This window comes from Hippocampus bargibanti, linkage group LG03 (assembly GCF_051943395.1).
Source record: "Hippocampus bargibanti isolate YZ-2025 linkage group LG03, ASM5194339v1, whole genome shotgun sequence".
In the NCBI taxonomy this organism is placed as follows: domain Eukaryota; kingdom Metazoa; phylum Chordata; class Actinopteri; order Syngnathiformes; family Syngnathidae; genus Hippocampus; species Hippocampus bargibanti.
The window spans coordinates 28,504,209-28,522,531 of record NC_142736.1 but is presented as its reverse complement, the minus strand read 5'-3'; the positions used below and the strand labels follow the sequence as shown (position 1 = coordinate 28,522,531).

Here is an 18,323-nt window from a genome sequence, read left to right as displayed (position 1 = left end):
ACAAGCTAAATGTTGAAAGCAAACACGAAGCAGTAGCATCCATTGACGAAAACAGATTGTCTCACATCTCCTATCCCATATAAATCCGCTTCAATTCCAAGCCACGACAGTTCCACATACGCATCAGCGCTCTGTAGGTCGTGCAAAAAAGCACAAACATATCATCTACAGATACAGAAATCTTAGCCTCACGACCTGTAAAGCCACTTTCTGTCCCTTTTGTCTGTCCAGTACTTCGGACCTGCCATATTTACTGGCTGCCTCTAAAAAGCAACTGTTTGTCACACAAAAAAAATAAACTACAGTCCCCCCTATGTCCATATACCCGCCTCTTTGTCAGGATTACCATTTAACACTTTCCAAGGTGGAAAATCCCATCAGATGGAACAAAATTAATTCTGCACAAAAAAAAGATAGGCCACCGGCCACATAACAGTGGGGACAATGCTGAGTCCGTACTGGAATTGTCAGTCCATTCGGTCCCGAAATAGGCGGAATGGCTCTGCACAGCACAGCAGCAGAGTAAATGCCTTCATCCCGCCGGGATAAGAAAGACAATGGGCCATTTTAATTTCTTTTCAAAAGCTGACAGTAGAAAGAAAATGATACCGAATTAATTGATGATTAGGGAAGCACAGGGATCATTTGGCGAGTCCTCGCATCCACTTTCTCAATGTTTTTTTTTTTTTTAACTGGACATTTTGTAGCATAATTGCCACTGCTCAGAGGGCTCCGGGGGTGGAATAATATCACGCTAAGGACAAATTGATTAGCAGCAGACACAATTAATCCCATAAAAGGAAACATAAAGGAACTGTGGTGTCCAAGTAAAGAGGAAAAATGGATCTGCTGGAGCTCTGTGTAAAACATACACCTGGACTCCTTCAGACAAGAAATCTGACACCGTGTGGATTTGATTGCTCAAAGTCACCCGTGGAATAGCAACATTTTTGCACTGTCACATATACTTAATCAATCAAGAAAATGTTTCAACACTTCAATTTAAATTCTGATAAAACTGCTCCCATAAGACCAGATGAATGACTTAATATGTTTTGAAATGACTGTACATTTGAACAGACCTGCAAAGTTCTTAACTCATTCACTGCCAAATGTGCAAAAACGGGTCCATTCCAGTGCCAGGGTTTTTGTCATTGTCACTCAAATTCCAGGACCCACAGAATATTGAGTTTTATGACGACATAAATATTCAATTACGCATAAGAAACCTTACACTCTCTTCTTTCATTATAAAAAAGAGTTAATTCCTAAATTATATGGATCTGCCACCAGGCTGTCACCGAACTCTGAGTACACGCTGTACTATCATCATGAACTCTATTTTTTCTTTTTTTCTGCATGACCTCACTTCAACCTTTTTTGTTTTTGCATTATTACACTACGTCACTTTCTACACGGCACTATCTCACTTTACATTCACAATGTACATGTATTGTCTGTTGTCAATTGTCTTTTTTAGCCACATTTTTAGGCACACAAGTGCCTAGCACGCTAGGTCCAAGAGGACAGTAATTTAATCGGTGCTGTATGTCATGCATATTACCATATTTGACAATAAAGCTGACTTTGACCTTGACTTTCATCCGGAGTTATATGAGCTTGAAATGTGGGTGGCTGTCCAAAATACAATGCAATACATACATATTGGTTTATACAGCGCTTTAACAACAGCTGAAGCTCGAACAAAGCGCTAACATGGAAAAAGGGAAATGCTGCCCCTTGTGGAAAAAAAAAACATTGCCAGAGGCCATGACCAGCACTTTATCGGCAGCCAAGCATGAAAACACACCCGGACAAATTCGGGAATCTCGCTATATATCATATTTTCAATTCCCGAATAAACTTGAAAATGACAATGAATGAGTTAAAGGACAACCGGCGTCACTGTTTTGTTTTTTAACTGACATTAGAAAAACGTTTTATACCATCTAAAATACCCAAAACACGCAGTATGATATTTTTATTCACATGCAAAACACCAATAAAAATGACTTAAAGTGTTCAAAATCTGCAAAAAAATTGAGCTGCGAATTGGGCATTTTTAGAAAGTCCCGCTCCGAGTTCGTGACGTCAGGCCAAGACGTCTTGCATTGTTGGAGAATCAAAACAATGGCTTCAGATTCGGAGAATATGATTTCTTGTCACACATCCAGTTATGAATATGATTCAAATAGTTCTGGAGAGGAAAGCATACATGTTTGCAATCGATTAAAGAATTATATGTGCCATTTTGAGGCAACATTGGGGGAAAATCTCTCACCCAAAAAAAAAAGAGGCACAAAATGGCGACCTCCAGTTGCCACCTCCGTTTCCACAGGCTGATAAATTCCTTATATGGAGCTTGGACGCCCTCTTCTGGCTTTTGGGTGCCACACGGTTCTCAGACCAAACATGTACAGCAAAATACATTGACGTGATGGAAGGACTGCTACAATGTGTCTTTTTTCGGTCAGGGGGCGGTCCTTTCGTGATGTCACGTACGAACCCATCACCAACTCAAAAACAAGACTTCCTGAATATTCAGAGCCAGTCTTAAAATGTAAAATATAGCTATATGCGGTGGAATCTTATTAAAATACGCCCAGTAGAAGTCATTTGAAGCCATTTTACAAATTATGGACACAACTTGTCCGGAGACGTCGGTTGTCCTTTAAGTATCCATCAATTTGTACAATCAGTATTTATCCAATTCTGTGTGGCTTATGTCCCTTATTTTCAAAGAAAAAAAATAATACAATGACATTTGCAAATAACACGCATGCCAACGCCTCGTCAACAAGTGCGCATGATTACAGGAGCCGTGCACGGGATGACACGTGCCCAATCTCCTCATGACCTCGTTTTCACATGATGCATACGTGAGTCAATCTTTGGAATTTTTCATGGTAGTGGGGGAGGAAGGAGGAGCATGCCAAGAATCCGTGACACATTTCCTCCTGCAGTGTGCTCATTTGGCCGTTTCATCATCAGCACAGCAGATAGGTGCTGCTTTGACTCGGCCTCCCACCCCAACAAAGATATCGCAACTCTCCATATATGAGAAATCTACAACACACTACACAGCATGTGAAGTAAAAAAAAAGGGGGGGTAGGAGTAAAAGATATTGTTCAGGAAGGAGGAAGATAAACAAAGAGAAGTCAACGTGTGGATTTTTTTTATCCTCCAACATTATAATTGGCTTTTGGGCTTCACTCGCGCTCAATTAGCATGCTTGTTACACGCAAACACTGGCAGCTAATTGGCCCGAGAAGAGAGAGTGGCGTGGCCCCCGAGAGGAGAGAGCAACATTCATTTGAAGATTAGCTCTTCCAATGTCAGGAGGGTGCTTGGCAAACACTTGTAAGTAACATTTCAGTTCAGCAGCAACTGCAAATATTAGTCACACTTCTGCGCCGCCTTTATGGCCAGATGGCGTTGCGAATGAGAGGATATGATTGTTGTAGAATGTTGAGGCAATCAAACAGGCATTGGCCCTTACTTTGCAGGGGAAAATTAGACTTCAAACCTGTCCAAAGGGTTTTCGTCAAAGCATTTTGGATATCAATCAAATACACCTGCTGATATGGATCTCACGAAAACTTGCATCATGTCATTCATTTAGATGACCAAGAAAGAATATAAAGTTGTGGATTCAGTGTTTGTGGTCGAGTCATAACTTTAAAAAAAACAACAACAAAAACTCAAACACCCTCATTGTTTTAACTTTCCTGTAGTTTTCGGTTCAAAATGACCTAAGACTGTGTTTAAAATGCCCAAAAAACACCATAAATGAGTTTTTTTTTTTTTTTTGCTTGAAATTTTATGACTTTTCCTAGATTGTCCCCAACTATTGAAAAATTTGAACATTCTGGATTGTTCTACTGTGTATATTTGATATTTCTGCCTCTTTGTGTTGCAACACGAAGTTTTCAGACCAAACAAGTACAGCAAAATGCATTGACGCGATGGAAGGACTGCTACAATGTGTTCTTTTTTCGGTCAGGGCCGTTCCTTCAGTGACGTAGGGTGAGGACTCGTCATCAACTCAAAAACAAGACTTCCTGAATATTCAGAGCGAGTCTTAAAACGTAAAATATAGCTATATGCGGTGGAATCTTATTAAAATACGCCCAGTAGAAGTCATTTGAAGCCATTTTACAAATTATGGACACAACTTGTCCGGAGACGTCGGTTGTCCTTTAAATAACAGCTGGTTATTTTCATTTCATAAGAAAATCAATAAAAGGCGGCTGTGTGGGGGCAAAGTAGCATACTAGCCTAAACTTGCTAACTGGGACTGAACCATCAAAACATTCCACTTATATAATGACACTTAGAATTGAGTTGCCAATAAGATTAAAATCACAGCTGGTTATTTTCATTTCATTAGAAATTCAATGAAAGGCGGCAGTGTGATGGAAAAGCAGGAGGGGTTAGCCTTTTGTGTTGCCTTACAACTAAACATTCACACACACACACACACACACACATACACACACACACACTTGCACCCAGACTCAATCATGCTCTGTCAAGAGAAGCCACCGAAGCAGCGACCATCTCAAAGCATCAGGCCACGACAATAACAATCAGGCTTGCCTAGAAGGCCTCTTGTCTTTTCTCCTCATGTTTATGGTCTTATTTTTACAGCGCACACACATCGAGAAGGACAGGACGCCTTTATTAGCCCTCAGTGCAGAGCCTGGGCTCGGCACATGATTGCAGGATTGACCCCTCGCTGTGCTCTGTACAGGGCCAATGTTTACCCTACGCCGGCAGAGCGAGCCATTAACCTCTTTTGAGACAGAAGCAAGAGTGGTCCGTCTTGAGGCCAATAAAGACACAAACCATCACGATAATCATCTTATTATCAAGCCGCACGGGGTGGTGAGATGGTGCAGCCGCGAGCGACTATCCCCGGACCCTCCCAGGAGGGGGGCTCTCTAGCTGGGGGCTTGAAGTACAGTACCTATGATACGCCGCTGAGTGTAAACGTGATTAACCCAAAAGCGGGAGGGAGACGAAGCCCTCCAACCCTCCCCTACCAAGACCATCAAACACCCCTGGCCCCCTTCTTTGCACACAGTTCTTTTTGGTCCCCAACCTACTTCAACCCCCTGGTGGTTTAAGATCCCGCAGCTCTGATTCAAGCCTCAACCTGGCAGGGAGGCTGAAGGGGATGTGTTGGGGAGGAAGTGGGGGATGGTGGGGGGGGGGGGGGGTACATCTTCTTCTTTAGGACCCATGGGTATAATTCAATCACACTTCAATAATTGTGATGTACTCGCACACAGAGTGCAGACACACAACCTGGATCGAGGGCCTCCTCCTGGGCAGGCTTTAAGAGATACCCAGCAGGCCTGCCCCCATGACCCCCCAACCTCAAACTGTGCCTTTTTTCCAGGCATTACTTGAATTGGAGGGGAAAAACAGATCAATTTGCTGAACTCAGGACAAAGCGAGGAAATACATGAGAATTTGAACAAAAACGGCAGACGGCGATATCCGCGGTTAAAATAAGTGTTTATACTTACTGTCTGATCATAAGTGATAATGAGATAGGGATTCCTCAAGGCAATTAACATTATTTTCCAGCTGCCATATTGTGAGAGGACGTGGGGAAGGACGGATGTTATGAAGCAGCGCTGATCAAATATCTTCATTCAGGTGATGGATTTAAGATCCCGCAAAGTGAGATGGGCCGTCTCCTACTTATGAGACAGGTTGATGTCTATATCGGTCGCCGTGGCAATCTGCTCAAACAGGGACTCGAGGAGGGTTTCGGACCGAGGTTCCCGGATGATAAGATGGGAGGATCAACTTACCCCTGGCAGAGTCTTCTGTTCATGGAGGGCGCTCTGGGCTTTCAGTGCTGACTCTCTGGCACAGTATGTAAGAAAGGCACATCCTGGAAAGAATAGAAAGGTGTCAATCTCTAATCTAGGTCCTGGTCGATGATGTAGATATAATTTTTTTAATGTATTATTATGATTATGATTATGACGATGATGATGATTATTATTATTATTATTATTATTATTATTAACAATGGTTTTTAACTCATTCACTGCCAGATGTGCAAAAATATATCCACTGCATTGACTGGGTTTTTGTCATTGTCACTCAAATTCCAGGTCCCGCAGAATATTGAGTTTTAGGACTACATAAACATTCAATGCAGCGTTAGAAACCTTAGTGTCTTCTTTCATCAGAAAAAAAGAGTTCCTAAATTATATGGGTCTGGAGTTATATGAGCTTGAAATAATGGCCAGTGTCCAAAATACAATGCAATACATACTTATTGGTTTATATAGCGCTTTAACAACAGCTAAAGCTGGAACAAAGCACTGTTGTTTCCTTCCTTTGTAGTTTAAAATGCAGGAGTCAGTGATGACATGGAAATTGCATCATCTCAGTAGATATCTCACCCCCCAAAAACAAAAGAATAAATTACAAGAGGGAAACATGCACGGATCAGCAGGGTGCTAACAAATAGGCGACAGTTTCTATCAGGAAGCATGTCGTGTGTGTTGTTGGGTGTTCAGCTGACAGTAGGTGACCCCATTCAGCTCGAGGTTTTGCCTCGTGTGGCATAATTTCCCATTACTACATGTCACGGTGGCTGCCAAGCATTCGCACGAGAGTAGAAGAAGCATAACACACAGACACACGCATACACACGGTGATGATAACCCGCTCACAGCACAAAGTCGGCCCTGAAGCCAAGCAATTGGCACCCGGCCAAGAGTACTCCCATTTCATGACAACCTTCACCATCTACCAGGCACTTAGCCGCGAGGAAGAAAAAAACACCCCCAGAGACACTGATGAGACGGAATGCCTGTACGAGCAAAGCGGGAAAAGTTTGGGAGCCAGGGAAATGTTGTTCCTGCTCATCCACTTGAGTTGAGGCCTCCGGAGGAGCTGGGGTGGGCGTGTCAGCGCGATTCCCGGGTGTCCTCATGTCACATGCGGTTAACTTTGACAAACACTCGCAATAATAAGATGATTGGAAACGCATCAGAGGATGTGTCTCACTTGAGGGATTGGGGATCCACCCCGGGAATAACAAACATTCCGGTAAATACAGTAAAGTCTCGTTATATCGATATTCAAAGGAGTCCGAAAAAATATCGATATAACAATATAACATTTGAATGGCTTCCCCAAATTCATAAAGGCCCTCGAGAGGAAACCATAGCTACAATGTGGCCCGCGGAAAAAAATAACTTTGACACCCCTGCGGTAGTGGATCATGGATTAACTCATTCACTGTTATTCTCGAATTTATACGGGAATTGAAAATCTGAGGTAGCGCGCCACTCCTAAATTTGTTCTGGTTTTGTTTTTTTCACGCTTGGGTGCCGGAAAAGCGCTGGCCAGGGCGTCTTTTCCCTTCAACAAGGGGGCATCATTACCCTTTTTTCCGTGTTACCGTTTGGTTCCAGCTTCAGCTGTTGTCAAAGCGCTATATACATTAATATGTAATACAGTAAAGTCTCGTTATATCGATATTCAAGGGAGTCCGAAAAAATATCGATATAACCGGGACTATCGATATATCCGACCCTGTTTGCATGTAATTTTCTCCGTGCGTGCATAGAAATAGCATCGATATAACCGGGACTAACGATATATCCGATATCGATATAACGACACTTGACTGTATTAGCGTTATATGCAGATGACGTGATTCACATGATCATCACTGACAATAATAATAATAATAATAACAATAATAATAATAATAGTGTCTGAAACTCATGACAAAAAGTTAGCGGACACCAGAGTAGACAACTCTGAAAAGTTGCCCGCCCGGCCATAAAATTGCCTGCCCGGCCATAAAGTTGCCTGCCCCTTTTTCACAACTTGAAACACAATAAGACGACTAATCGCAAAAAAAAAAACATTGTTGCGAAGTATAAAGGATGTTTTTAAATTAAGGAAGTACCTAACACAACTGCTCCCTTGCTTAATTTACGGTAAATATCCCTTGATGAAGATTTTGCTCCAGTTGTCGTTTGTCTTGATCTCGTGCCGAGTATGCAAATTACCAAACAAGTTTGTTTAGCAATTTGCATACTCGGCACGGCAGCCAACCAGAAGCCTGCTTCGGACTTTCCCGAGCGTTATAAGGTCGTGCCTTTGCATATGCCATTCCAAGTAGATTGACAGAACCGCAGCACCAGAAGAAAGCTTCAAAAGAAGCTAACAAAATTCAGGATGTTACAAAACGTAAACGTACATTATACCGTGACTGTAAAGTGTACTTGAGAGTTTTGAAAGGCGCTTATAAAGAGGAGTTCATGTGCCTTTTAGTGGTTTGCTTGTAGCTTTTGCTTTATTGAATAAAGCAAAGGTTTGATTTGAAAAAAAAATCTTCTTTTTTTCTCTTGAAGAAGTTTTCGGCCACCCGAGCTGACACGTTTTGAAAGTTGTATGCCTTATCTTAGGAATGCTTAGGAATCAAGCTAATACCTCAGCCCTCAGGAGAAAGATTCAAAAGAAGCTAACAAAATGACGCTACAAAACACAAACATACATTAAAAGCTTGTGGCAGACGCCGCAATGCAAACATTGTATTGTGCAACCTGCCGGGAAGTGTATGGGCAAATGACAACTGGAGCAAAATCATCAGCAAGGGATATTTCAGATAAATTAAGCAAGGGAGCATTTGTGGTAGGTACATTTTAAGGTGTCGTTCTGTTATATATTCTGCCGTGTTTCGGCGTCTCCTTCCGCCTTCGTCCATGTCAACATGTCAGGTATTTGAACACCGACAATACACTGTCTGTAAAATAAGAATCTTTTACATTAAATCAAACGTTTGCTTTATTCCGATTGCGAAATATTTGTTTGGTTTGAAATTTCAGATTTTCGGTTCGTTTGGCAATTTTTTATTTCGGTTCGTTTGGCAATTGACATACTCGGCAGCCAATCAGAAGCCTGCATCGAATAACTTTGCGCCCGGACTTTCCAGAGCGTTATCCGGTCGTGCATTTGCATATCATTTTCCAAAGTAGACAAACAGAGAATACAAGAAAAATGGATAAGTGGTTAGGAATCAAGCCAAAACCTCAGCCCTAGATGAGAGACTCAAAAGAAGTTAACAAAATTTATGATGCTACAAAACATAAACGTACATTGAGAGCATTTTGGAAAGGGGAGTTTACGTGGCTTGCAGCAGACGACGCAACGCAAATATTGCACTGTGCAACCCGCCGGGAAGTGTATGGACAAACGACAACTGGAGCAAAATCATCAGTTTAATTAAGCGAGGGAGCATTTGTGGCAGGTACATCAATTACTGAATTTTAAAGTTTTGTTCTGTTATATATTATGATTATCAATCCTTAATACTTTGCAACAATGTTTTTTTTTTTTTGCGATTAGTCGTCTTATTGTGTTTCAAGTTACGAAAAATCGGGCAGGCCACTTTATGGCTGGGCAGGCAACTTTTTTTGTCATGAGTTTCAGACACTGTTATTATTATTGTTAGTATTATTATTATTATATAATAATTGTGATAACAACTATATTTTTAATGATTATGACAGGTAGCTCAAAAAGATAAAAAAGACAGTGATGGAATTTTTGCCACTGAAGGAAAATTTTACTTTATTTTTTTTTTACGTTAATATTTTTTTTTAAGACATGGAACGAAGTTGTCCAGAAAATTCATTTCACCTTAAAACTCTTTCCTCAAGTGTGTTAAATCAGATTTTAAATGCAGAAATGTTTTTTTAAACAGTGATGCAAACTTTTGGTTAATTTCAAAATTATCATATATCATTAGAAATATTGCTTGAGGCTCGTATGGTCCATAATAATAATAATAAAACAATAATAATAATAATAATACATATGTATATATTAAAATATAACTAATAATAATAATAATAATAATAATAATAAAATACAGCTTGATTTATATAGCGCTTTAACAACCGCTGCAGCTGAAACAAAACGCTTCAGATAATAGTCAACATAAAGCAAAATAATATACACAACAGTAACATAAAAGCATGGACAGTTGTGCCTGCCATCTTCACAACTTTTCCCATACACTCTTTGATGTTTAAGAGCAAGACAAAAATAAGAATCATAATAACGTGACTACACACAAAGGACACAGACAGTCATTCAATCTTAAGCACTTTCTGCACCCTCTTTGTTACATGAAGCAGTTCTAGATGAAATAGGAGAGGATGAAAGCCTCCGTTTCACCAGTGGATCCGACATCAAGTGCACGTCTTCTACAAGCTAAGTTTTGAAAGCAAACACAAAGCTGTAGCATCCTTTGACGTAAAGAAATTGTCTCACATTTCCTGCACCACGTAAATCCGCTTCAATTCCAAGCCGCGACAGTTCCACATACACTCCTTTCTTCTCAATATATCAAGCATGTCATGTTTTTTTTGGGGGGGGGCCATGGGGAAAATATCCAAAATCAATTTGTTTCTAATTTTGAACCGAAGTGCTGACAAATGTAAAATATATCATTGGTGACCTGGTAGAAAAGTAACAGAAATCCCCTTGCGCTTACTTCAAAGCATTGGATTTGTTTTAAAATCAATTCAGTTATGATCTGCATCTTGATCCTCTTCATTAAAAATTCAAAGCACTCTTGATTGAATAACGAACGTCAATTCATGACCGTTCCATCACAAAGCATCCCTATTATTACCTGTATTCTCGCACCTGTTGTGTCATTTTGAAAATGTCTTGTATGAAGTATTTACATCGTCAGACCATCTGCAAAGCTCCCGGTGAGATTTGTGTCCATTATGTACTGCATTTCTAGTTCTGGTATCTTAAGCCCCAAAGGACTATGATTGAGCGAGCTTGTTTTGCGAAACGATGGGAGGAGAAGAGACATTTAAGTGGAATACGGCAGCTGGTGGCAGGTTGTCGCTGTCAGCCTAAAACATGTGAATTGACTAATGACGATGCCTTGGCAACAACATGATGCAAAAGGAGGAAATTTGTGAGGCAAATATGTATCCTATGATGACAAAATCTTTATTGTGGAAAGGTCACATCTGGTTCTCAGTGCTTTCCTATTGAAGTTTTTTTTTTGTACAAGTTAGCATATTTTCCGGTGTATAAGGAGCCCCGGAGTATAAGGCACCCCCAATGAATAGTGTATTTGCAAACTTCTTCCAAATATAAAACAAACTGGAATATAAGGCGCACTTTCAATGAATTAAAAAAATCAGAATATAATATATAAAAATATATACATTTTCCAACAATAAGGCACGCCACATTATGAGGCGCTACAGTAGAGCCTAGGTTACGTATTGTTTCTTCTAAGGGGGAAATGTAGTGGGTGACTAATGAGAATAGTTGCGAGACTTGTGGCTCAATATGACTTCACATATAAGGCACACCTGCGCATACGGTGCTGGGTAATCTTTTGAAGAAAATAAAGGCTTATACACCAGAAAATCCGATATGATAAAATTAAGCTTTCAGCACAGATAATGGTTTGTCTATCTATCTATCTATCTATCTATCTATCTATCTATCTATCTATCTATCTATCTATCTATCTATCTATCTAGCTACCTAGCTACCTACCTATCTACTCTAGATAGCTAGATAGCTAGATAGCTAGCTATGCCTGATAGCTAGCTGCAAGGCGTTTGTTGTTCTTGATTCCAAACTAAAACTTGTCATGATCAACGCATACTGTATGGTCCTCCCAGCGATCAAATGCAGTGAAAAAGCAATATTTGATGTCAATATTTAAAGTTTGTGAAGCAATTACATGTGTAAGTTGTCCCAGTTAAATGGACAAAGGCTGGGAAATGAGGGATACAAAGTGTGACGGTTGTGATGAGCAGGTTAAGTGGGGTGCTTGATGGACGATTTACGTTTCTATCGTGTTCAACAAAAGTCCCACACATTCTATTTAAAAAGCAAAAGTAGTTTGAACAAAATATGTGTGATGACTTTAAAACTTTCCGTCATAATAGCTTGTTTGTCAAAAGTCTAACCAAGCCTGACTTCCCAATTACATCCATGCCGATATGGTAATTATATTATGTAAATACAGTAAAGTCTCGTTATATCGATATCGGATATATCGATAATCCCGGTTATATCGATACTATTTCTATGCACGCACGGAGAAAATTACATGCAAACAGGGTCGGATATATCGATAGTCCCGGTTATATCGATATTTTTTCGGACTCCCTTGAATATCGATATAACGAGACTTTACTGTATTGTGTATATACAGACATTCCCCGACTTACGAACATTTGCGTTACGAACATATGAACATTTTTGGAGTAACATATGTACATGTACATATCTTGATAGAGCATATATTTTATTAAATGTTCATTTTTCAGTACAAACCAACATCTGTTACTTATAAAATAAGCATTAAACATACATTCCATACAAAATACTGTATAGCACTGAAGCAACTTATGAACAAATTCACCTTACGAACAACTGTTCGGAACCTATCTTGTTTGTAAGTGGGGGAGCGTCTGTATTCTGTATGTATTGTGTATATATTGTCTATATATTGTGTATATATTGTAGATAGACAGCAGGTGTCCCAAATTGAAAAGAGACTGGAACACATTGATATAAAATAAAACATTTTTTATTCCTGGTATAACGAGTATTGGTTAATTTGTTTAACTTTCTACAGTGATCATCTGAGTGGACAAAATGATGCCAATCAAAGAAAAAAGGGATGGATGTGTTTTGTCCCAAGTTGTTTTTTTCAGAAAAAGTGTATTTTATTTTTATTTTTTCTTTACACACCCTATCTCTTGCCTGGTTGAAATGAGAAACACCCCGCCCCCATACGTTTTTATTTCGCTAATTTGACTACCATCGAGCAGTTGAAGGGCAAGCTTCGGTTGGTTGGACGGTTGTTGTGCTAGCTTTCGAGATACATGTTGATCAAAGATGAAGGCGTGAGATGATTTTCAGGTCAGGGATGGGAAAAAGGGGCCCTAAAACTCAGTATTCTGTGGGTCCTGGAATTTGAGTGACAATGACAAATACCCTGGAATTGGAGTGGACACATTTTGCACATGTCTGGCAGTGAATGAGTTAAAATGTGTGGCATAAAAATAAAGCAGGCCATTTTTTATGGACAAATTACAAAATGGCTTTGAACTCACATTCTTCGTGAAGAAAACGCAAAAAAATAATGTCCGTCCATGTGCACCGAATTGATTATCATATGGTGCCATGAAAGTGGCTGCCTTTACAGCATTTCCTATATTTTGTTCTTCTACTTCTTATTTTTCCTTTGTTACTTTCATAACTTTGCCGCTGTGAATTGTGAAATTCTCCACTGTGAGATTAATAAGGTGCATTTTATTTTATTTTATTTTATTTTATTGTATTTTAGTTTAGTTTGTTAAGATCAATCAATTTTTATTTTATTTGTAGATTTTTTTTAATTGAATTGAATTGAATTAATCTAATCTAACGTATTTACAGTGGGTAAACATTCATTCCTAAAGCAACCAAAGACCACATTGTGAGTGGCCGCATGGTTCATGAAATTGAACAAAATATGTTTCGAAGATGATTTCTCTTTTTATTTTATTTTGTTATTTTACGCGATTTTCACTTTGTATCCCACCGTTGAACAAAATATTAACTGTATTTTTCTCAAACCGCCCCGAACGACTCGTGACTGCTGAGATCCCAATGTTGGTAAGGCATTGCAGCCTCACCTATGGATTGTTTTTATGTCCTCCAATTTCTAACAAGTTGTTTCGGCCATTTTAACACATGCTGTCTGATTCAACACGCAGTTTGCTTGACTACAACATACATGACCTATCTCTCATCGCACCTCCTGTTAAAGCGCCAGCGTTCTGTCAAACCTTGAATCAAAAAGTAGCACCAACAAAACATTCCGTGTGATGTTTTTTTGAAAGGTGATATTTTATTAATGCTAGCTCACCGGAATGCCTATGAGGATATTATGTTCTTGGTGTATTTCTAGGCAGAGAATGGATGATGACATTTAGGCTCTCTTTGTATCTGCTCCCCCTGTGCTGTTCGGTGTGTCTCCTCTCAGCATCGCAGACGGATTGATAAATAACGCTACTCAAGGAAAGGATTTGCCCCCCGCCATCATTCAGCATGTCTGAGCGGAGCACACAAGCTCCGTTGCTGACACTAAGTGTTATGATAATGTAGTGCCGGGCCAAAATGATGGATGTTAAACATCGCGACCTGTGCTGACGAGCGCCGTGACCTCCCGTAGTGTGAAGTCAACACATCCAAGCCGACACAACCAAGAGTTATTTGAAATTACCTGACAACCAAAACACACTTGCAGAGGTCTGAAACATTGTATCGACAACTACTGAAAAAAATATTGATTCTTGGTTGCATGTTATTAACTGATTCACTGCCATTCATGAATTTATTCGGGAATTAAAAATATGATGTAGAGCGCCATTCCCAAATTAGTTTTCTTGCTTGGGTGCCGATAAAGTGCTGGCCAGATCTCTGGCATTTTTTTCCTTTCCACAGGGGGGCATCATTTCCCTGTTTTTCCACTAGCGCTTTGTTCCAGTTTCAGCTGTTGTTAAAGCGCTATATAAACCAACATGTATGTATTGGATTGTATTTTGGACAGCTGCCCTTATTTCAAGTTCATATAACTCCAGCCACATATAATTTAAGATGTAATTCTTATTTTTCTGATGAAAGAAGGGAGTCTAAGGTTTCTTACGCTGCATTTAAAGTTTATGTAGTCCTAAAACTCAATATTCTGTGGGTCCTGGAATTTGAGTGAAAATGGCAAAAACCCTGGCACTGGAGTGGACACATTGTTGCGCATGTCTGGCAGTGAATGAGTTAAAATGTGTGGCATAAAAATAAAGCAGGCCATTTTGGTATTGGTCAATAACAAAACGGCTTTGAACTGGCTTTGAAAAACACAAGAAAATGAGGTCCGTGTCTTACATTTTATGCGCACCCAAAGGATTATCAGATGGTGCCACAAAAGTGGCTGCCTTTACAGCAGCTCCTATCTTTTGTTCTTCGATTTATTCTTTTTCCTTTCCTCTTTCTATTATGACTTGACATGATACTGTGAGACTAATAAAGATTATCCAATTGATGAAAAGGTTTCTTTAGCCGTCATCTGTACTTCTTTGAAGGTGTCGGACGTTTCGCTTCTTATCCAAGAAGCTTCGTCAGCAAACTAAAGTCTTGCTGGTAGTTTCGGCCCTATATATATCCCTACTGTCCAGACGTGGTGGTGCCGGATTCTGCTATGATTGGTCCCTGCCCTCAGGTTGGGGGGAGCAGTGGACTAATCCCCGCGGCTCCACTGATTGCTTCTATTGTCCTGACTGACGACTGGCCTGATTGCCCAATTTGCCCTGGTATCACCTCATCAGCATAACTAAGCCTATGTTGCCTAAGCAGTCTATGGTACGAACGATCCAAATTGACCCTCACCTTACGGTTAAGGGAAGGATTTTGCTGTTTTATGAAAATAGCTTCTTTTACTCCCCTTTCAAACCATCTATTTTCTAAATTTTTAACCTCATTGTCATTGTTCAAAGAAGTACAGATGATGGCTGAAGAAACCTTTTCATCGATGGACCATTCCTTACACAGACGTAAGGTTATTTAATGTTATTTTATTTTTAATTTAATTTAATTTAAGTTTATCTCATTTTAGTGTATTTTATTTCATTTTAATTTAATTAATCTAAAGCTATTTAATTTATCATATTTTCTAATCATCCATTTCAAACCGGACACCTCGCGGTGACAAGTGAAAGTACGACTGAAAAACCATAGTCGATATCTGCGTATTCAAAGTTCTGCACCCACAGACTTACACATTTACTGATGTATTTATTTTTTGGGGGGAGTTTTTCAGTATTTTTATCATATCTTCTATCGTCAATACAACTATGACCCAGTCTTGCTCTATGCGTAACGCCCTACAGGTGTCATAGCGTTGAGAGTGACTCCACAGCATTGACTTTACAAAAGAGACTTCACTTCATGTTCACTCTCTTTTGCACACCATACACATTCCAAAGAGCCCATTGGTCATGGCCGTAGCCGACCACTGTATTCGATATTGTGGAATGCTTAAAAGACGCCGGAGGGGCTGGTATCATAAACAAGTCTTAAAAACTAGCCTGGCGATGTTGGGCCCACTGATATCGCACTGAGCAGTCAGGTCATGGAACTTTTCAAAAGCAGAAGAACAAAATACTGCGGTTTTAACAGCCGTGATACATATTTAAAAAGATGTGAATTTTAGAGTTGTTTTGAATCTTGACATCGTTGGCTGTCACGACCCCTTTGTCACCTAATGCTTTCCCCCGTTAGCTGTTGAAGAGTTCATGTCGGGCATGGTCATATACACCAACAAGTGAAATGCGCTTGCACAAGACTGCACACTCACCTATGAAAAGAATACGGCCGTCCGTGTTCAGAATTAACCGGTTACACTCAATTCAAGTTATATTCTGATTAATTAACGAATTCACTGCCAGATGAAAATGTGTCCACTCCAGGTTTTTGTCATTTTCACTCAAATTCGGGAACCCACAGAATATGACGTTTTAGGACTACATAAACATTCAATAGAGCGTGAGAAACCTTAGACTCTCTTCTTTCATCATAAATAAACAGTTAATTCCTAAATTAAATGTCTGGAGTTATATGAGTTTAAAATGAGGGCGGCTGTCCAACATACAATGCAATACATATATATTGCTTTATATGGTGCTTTGACAACAGCTGAAGCCGTAACAAAGCACTCACATGGACAAATGTCAAATACTGTCCCCTCGTGGAAAGGGAAAACATTGCTAGAGGTCTGACCAGTGCTTTATCAGCCTCCCAAGAAAACCCAAAACCTACACAAATTTGAGAATGGCACTCCACGTCATATTTTCAATTGCCGAATAAATTCGGGAATGGCAGTGAATGAGTAAACCACAAATTTCTGCTGTGCTAGTCGGCTTTTCATTCCTTTTTTTCGACTAAAAGCATCAGTGTTAGCAACATCTTTTATTTAGAACTGTTCACCATTCCTTCCAGTTGATTTTAGGTCCCAGTTGCAGCTGATAAATGTACTGTATATTCATGACAAAAGGTCTTAATACAAACAGTATTCTACAAGTGGCATTGCTTTGATTCAACGAGAGCTTTTGTCTGTCCCTGAGAGGGCGCCCCATCCTTGGGTGGGGTGGGGGGGAGGGGCGACACAGCTGCTTATTCACTTCACCTGCTTTGGTTTTCCCTTAATGACACTAATCCCATTTTCTTGCATTCTGCTCGGGTCTGTATGACCACATGAACATGTGTTACATAGGCAAAACCTCATCCCTGTAATGCATTGGCAAAATCTCATTAAAAGTGCACACAAAGTGACTTTGAATCTCATACAGGACAGATTGGCAGGAATAAATGAATGCCTGACTCAGAGCGGCCTTGGCTCGGTGGGGGCGAGGGGCTCCCGCTTAGGTCCATCTATGGAACAGGATTATCCCTCTCTTTCCGAATCGGACCTCCCTCATCCTTGGTGTTGACATTCAGGGATGGCCGAGGACGGTGCGTAAACAACGGCAACAGGAGATATTGTTTTAATCGATCACGGCAGGAAAAGAGGTGGACTGCGGGAGGAACAGGTGGTGCAGAGAGGAGGGGGGGATTTTTCAAGGCTGCTTGAGCTGAAGTCATCTCAATGCGATCAATAAGATCATGAACTGTAGCCATCGACTTATATATCATACATAATTTGACAGTTTGCGCTCAGGGGATTCTTGGTGAATGTTCATGCCAATAGTGATGTGTGAATGACTGACAAGTGGCCATTTGAGGCCAACGAACTACATTTGGGGATTGAAATGGATGTCACACTATTACATTCATGTCACTGCTTTTAGCCAATGAAACACTAGTAATAATAATATAGCATCTCATGCTAGGGTGTTGCGGTACATACTGTATAGAGCACACAACGTATTAATGATTAACTCTTTTTCAAATTTTGAAGTAAAAAATAATGACTATTATTGTGGCTTACATGGGACAATTAACAATTTTGGTTGGGACTTCATGAAATTTTGATTTGCTTTCGCGGGCCGAATAAAATGATGTGGCGGGCCAGTTTTGGCCCGCGGGCCTTAACTTTGACACATATGATCTAACGTTAAACAGCTATATGCTAAACTTAAAGCACCGAAGACATTTTTTTTTCCAAATAGAAAAAGTATTTTTTAAGTACAGTTATTTTGTCTAAGTTCAAATTTTAAATTCCTACAAATGGTGAATTAATAGTTTT

At 39.9% G+C, this 18,323-nt stretch overlaps 1 protein-coding gene and 1 long non-coding RNA gene across 9 annotated transcripts in view; one reads left to right on the top strand and one right to left on the bottom strand.

Annotated features, from left to right (window-relative positions):
- The window catches only part of LOC148900903 (uncharacterized), a 204,784-nt gene that overhangs the window by 143,222 nt on the left and 43,239 nt on the right, over nucleotides 1-18,323 (top strand). The window lies entirely within an intron of this gene.
- The window catches only part of celf6 (CUGBP Elav-like family member 6), a 187,088-nt gene that overhangs the window by 166,511 nt on the left and 2,254 nt on the right, over nucleotides 1-18,323 (bottom strand). For all 8 annotated transcript variants that reach the window (XM_088992965.1, XM_088992967.1, XM_088992973.1 and 5 more), the window contains exon 2: nucleotides 5,827-5,909. In XM_088992965.1, the coding sequence (XP_088849091.1) occupies nucleotides 5,827-5,909 (83 nt within the window). The remainder of the gene's footprint in view (nucleotides 1-5,826; nucleotides 5,910-18,323) is intronic.